At 48.7% G+C, this 4,320-nt stretch overlaps 2 protein-coding genes across 2 annotated transcripts in view; both read left to right on the top strand.

Moving 5' to 3' along the window:
- Positions 1 to 1,453, top strand: part of Pmar_PMAR002410 (hypothetical protein) — a gene marked incomplete at both ends in the record, with an annotated part of 2,103 nt that extends 650 nt beyond the window's left edge. Inside the window, 7 exons of the mRNA XM_002765368.1 lie at positions 124 to 197; positions 624 to 727; positions 839 to 912; positions 971 to 1,042; positions 1,085 to 1,140; positions 1,188 to 1,357; positions 1,406 to 1,453. Coding sequence (XP_002765414.1) covers positions 124 to 197; positions 624 to 727; positions 839 to 912; positions 971 to 1,042; positions 1,085 to 1,140; positions 1,188 to 1,357; positions 1,406 to 1,453 — 598 coding nt within the window. The remainder of the gene's footprint in view (positions 1 to 123; positions 198 to 623; positions 728 to 838; positions 913 to 970; positions 1,043 to 1,084; positions 1,141 to 1,187; positions 1,358 to 1,405) is intronic.
- An 882-nt stretch (positions 1,454 to 2,335) lies between these two features.
- Pmar_PMAR002409 (hypothetical protein) lies at positions 2,336 to 2,982 on the top strand (the record flags this gene model as incomplete). Its single annotated transcript, XM_002765367.1, has 3 exons — positions 2,336 to 2,558; positions 2,584 to 2,759; positions 2,803 to 2,982. The coding sequence occupies 3 exons, from the start codon at positions 2,336 to 2,338 to the stop codon at positions 2,980 to 2,982; spliced, it is 579 nt and encodes a 192-aa protein (XP_002765413.1).
- Between the last annotated feature and the right edge of the window lie 1,338 nt (positions 2,983 to 4,320).

Here is a 4,320-nt window from a genome sequence, read left to right as displayed (position 1 = left end):
GATAAGGTTATCCCAGCACGGAAAAGAGCCGATCGCGGTGACGATGCGCCTCTCCCTGTCCTCCCCCTAGGAATGGCCAGTGTATTGCTACTACTATACCATGTTGATAGACTACTTCCTCAGGTCCTCAAACGGCAACTACCACCGCTGTGTTCTGATGCTTCTCGCGTGTTGGGACTGGACGCCCTTCGAGAACAGTATGCGGCTAGAGCTAGAGGGGACAGGGCGTCAGTTGATCTCAATGCGTCTACCTTTTCCTTTGCTAGTGATGAACAGTCTATACTCAGTCAGGACTACCCAGGTGGGCTCTTCTAATACCATATACAGCGATCAACTTGCTCGGTTTTCACCCAATGATTAACGAACTGTATTCGGAGGCCAGATCGTATGTCGCGGAAATCTGCAGCCGTATGATCAAAGTCTGATTGAGCCTAAGGCCGACATAAGACTATAATACAACAGCAACAATTAGTGATAGCTAACAGCTGAGGTCGAGAGTTTCTAAAGCTACAGTACGGAATTTTACACACGACTTGGAGTAGAAGTGTATGAAAATTTAACGAAAAATTTTGTCATCAACCTGCGTAGTGCATATTCCACATGTCTCGTTTTTTTATGGTCAGTGGCCAACACTCTAGAAGCAGCTCTGGACGACTTCTGGTCCTCCTACTTCAGCCCGTACGATACGCAGGCCAATCCTGTCCCTGCTGGTCGGTGGTCTCATGGGGTGAGTACTCTATTATTAGTGATAGAGAAATTGGGAACTATGAATACGCTTTTTTTGCGACTAGGCTTGGGGGGTAAACACTCGCAACAATGGAATTGTTCATATCGTCAGACTATGTCTAGTACCAACAGCTCTGACTACCGGCCGATTCGTAGTAGGACGAGGACGCCCCGTCATCACAGCAAGTAAGTCACCACTGGTCGTCCTTCTAGTAGAAGTGACTTCACCGAGGTGTGGTATCAGATTCCAGTTTAAATTGAGAGTACAAGCGGCGTGCCTCGAGGCGATGACCAGGCAGTTTGCCAACTATAAACAGTGAGTCCAGCCCGTGGGGGCCAAGTCTATGTACGTACTCAGGTACGTCACTAAGAGAGATGGGGAAGACCGAACTTTCGATGTACAGGGCTTCCTCGGTGGGTCGCCACATCAGCATCACAGCATTGATGACGGTTCCCCTCAGGGCACAGTCCGGAGATTCCAGGCGACATGGACGAACAGTCTCACGGGAAGCTCTTCGTGGAGCCATTTTTGGACCTCTTCTTAGATCAACATCGTACGCATACGTTCGACTTGTTCCTGCTCAACGTTGTGGATACTCCCAAGGCATGGGTGTTCGATAAGGGCTGCCAGGTTAGTAGTATCGACTCTCCTCTACTAACAGTATTCTGCTGTGTGCAGGTCTGGGCGACTACTGATGGGGATATCGCCGCAGGATCGTCCGAGTAGGAAAGCACTGTGATGATGCTACTGCTGAGCTCTTCCTTGCTCAGACAACCAGAGGGGGTCAAAACAGCAGCGCTGAGGACTTCTAACCAGTTGTTATTATTGGTGAAGAGGGCCTATGAGCCCGTGATCATCGATGTGGCGCCACCAGTGCTGATGTCAACGCCCGATCCTCCAGTACCTGAATCCCCTATCGATGCGAAGTCCCGGCCAACTGAATGGCTCATGAGAGCGACTCAGAGTCTGCAGGTATAGCAATACGCTTCTGGAAACTGATCGTCATTCGTGTTGCAGGTTGAATCAGAATCAAAAGTAGTTCCTAATATGCCCAACTGTGGGCTGGTGTCTGCGGCCCATCGCCGAGCTCGAGGAGTTTTAGTCAGTGCGACGGTCACGCACTTACGAGCTGGGCGAGCCAAATCTCACTTGCTCTGGCGAGTACTGGACCGGCTTGCTGCTGGAGGCTCGGCTACTGATAAGATATTCCTACGGGGCCCTCATATCCTTGGACTCTGTGACATCGGCGGGAATTGCCCGGATTGTGGTATGCGTATTACCGACTTCTGGCAATGTGCTAAGTATTGGTGGGGACATGACCGAGTTGAAGTTACCTGTGCCTCTTGTGATGGTGTATGGACGCCAACTTTCACCACGTGTGCTGGCGATCATCCTATGCTGCCTTATCACCTCTCTAGGGCGGGGGTGCATATAGACGATACCTTGGTCCAGTCGATTCACCATCGTCGTATATGCAACTTCAGAACGCTGACGGAAATGTACACAATTTCCCATCAGAAAGGTTCTGATCGCGACACTGAACTTATGTACAATATTGAACTATTTTTGGGTGTTGTAATCTCCGTCGAGGGCAGCTCGCCAGAGACCATGTTTGAATTGGTGAAGTCGTATGTACAGGATGCCGCAGCCGAGCAGATCTCCGTCACTAATCCTCTCGCATCTGGGACCTCACCTTGGCTGAAGTCGGCTCGCAGTGGTGACCGTACCCTGCAACATACTCCATCTATGAGGGACTACTATCAAATGTCTAGGTCCTCGAGCTCTCAGGAGCAGCTCGTTCCACCGTCCCCTGGTGATGAGGGCCAGCCAGGTAAGCTGTGTTGTATTCGCTTCAGTTATGTGGGCGGCAGGTACCAAGGACTCGGATATCAGCAGCTTGGATGCTCGACGGAAGACTTATGAGCGAATACGGCAATATCGGCGTATGCAGTCTGGGCATCTCACACCAGGTGTCAATAGAGCTGGTCCCCGACCGAGACCGACTAAACATATCACTATAAATCTAGGACAGGTGATTGGTCACCGTCATTGCACCGTACAAGTGTTCATTTCAGTCGGAGCCTGAAGATTCTCAGCCACGATTGAATCGAGGGCGGCGGTACATGGACATCGCGTTGGCAGATACCGGCGAGTCCATGGACGATGACTCACAGCGGAGGAAGACTAGAACCCTCGATGAATCGTCTAAGAATGGAGACTCGCACCTCAGAAGAGGTTTCACTGCCTCTGAGTAGGGTGCGTTTCGAGACGATCGGAATGCTCGCGAAAAGAGCTTCAGGCCTCTCGTTTCTGCGAGGTCTGCTGCTGCTGAGGATCCTGAGAGGACCAAGCATCGTATCAAAATCATGTTGTCTTCAACCCTGTCTTAACATATACGACTTTATCAGTCTAGCATTTCCTATACAATTTGTTGATATACTTGACTGCTGCCAATAAAGATGAATATTTCATATTCTTTCGACCTGTTGTGTTCCAAGTGGTTTGTCTTCGTTGATGCCAATGACGATATCACAGTATTGCTCAAATCTTCTCTGAAAACTGAATTTGAGCTCGCACCTTCGTTGCTTGTCAATTAAGAGTGTAAACGCGCTTACTAGCAGCGATTCCGACAAAAGTCAAGGGATGTCTGTTCTGTAGGTTTTAGCAGAAAACTTTCTAAGCGTTAGAAAGGGTCCATTCGCTGTAGCAAGTATCGAATTCTCGCAGGAATAGGTTGAGTTGTTGAATTGCTCAACTTCGACATTTGGACATCTCTGTATGGAGTATCAAGATAGCCTTGTCGAAGAGGTGATGAATTGTAAAACGGTGAATAGCATGACCATTGCTCTGTATTCATTTACACCCAATGAGTGGAATCGTCTCCTTTCCATCACAACACAACCCGTCTTATGGTGCCACTGGAATCATCATCCGATACTCCCATTCCCTTTGAAATGCGGCAGCCCGAGTGAAGGCTACTGCAAGACACCGAAAGGAAGCAAATATAGAAGAAACAGTAACGATATCTATTACGCTCAATAAGAAGCGTATCAACCATGGTGGACTTGACACAAGATAGAGAATACTAGAAAGTGACAATGGACTCGTATCCTCCTACTACTATCATCAACACACTCAAAGCCATCATAAGGAACAGAATAGACAGCTCGACTTTGCTGGATTTCCATACAGTCATGAACGATCCTTCGTTGAGGACACGCATTCTAATATAGAACACACCGGGGAGTATACCAGCCATAGCTGTCATAGTGAATACACTGAGTAGGTCAATAAGCTTCTGGACACTAGGCACAACGATAGCAATGACAAGCGTAATCGCCACTAGGAAAGTGCGTACAACGATTCGCTTGGCAGTTGGTATCGTCCCTTTTGCGTCCTCCGGGTCATCGACTTTAAACGGAGGTAGTGGGAGTAACTGATACTCCAACGAAGCCGCAATAGGGAATAATAGTACTATGTAGTGTGGGAAGCAGAGACAGATAAGTGAGATAACACATATATAACCCCAAGCATCAAGACCGCCTGTGGGAGGGCAATACGATCGATAATGGGAACGTCTACCAGCGTATTGC

Source organism: Perkinsus marinus (genome assembly GCF_000006405.1).
Source record: "Perkinsus marinus ATCC 50983 genomic scaffold scf_1104296975548, whole genome shotgun sequence".
Lineage (NCBI taxonomy): Eukaryota > Perkinsozoa > Perkinsida > Perkinsidae > Perkinsus > Perkinsus marinus.
The sequence above is the reverse complement of the archived record's forward strand: the minus strand, read 5'-3'. Positions and strand labels throughout refer to the sequence as shown.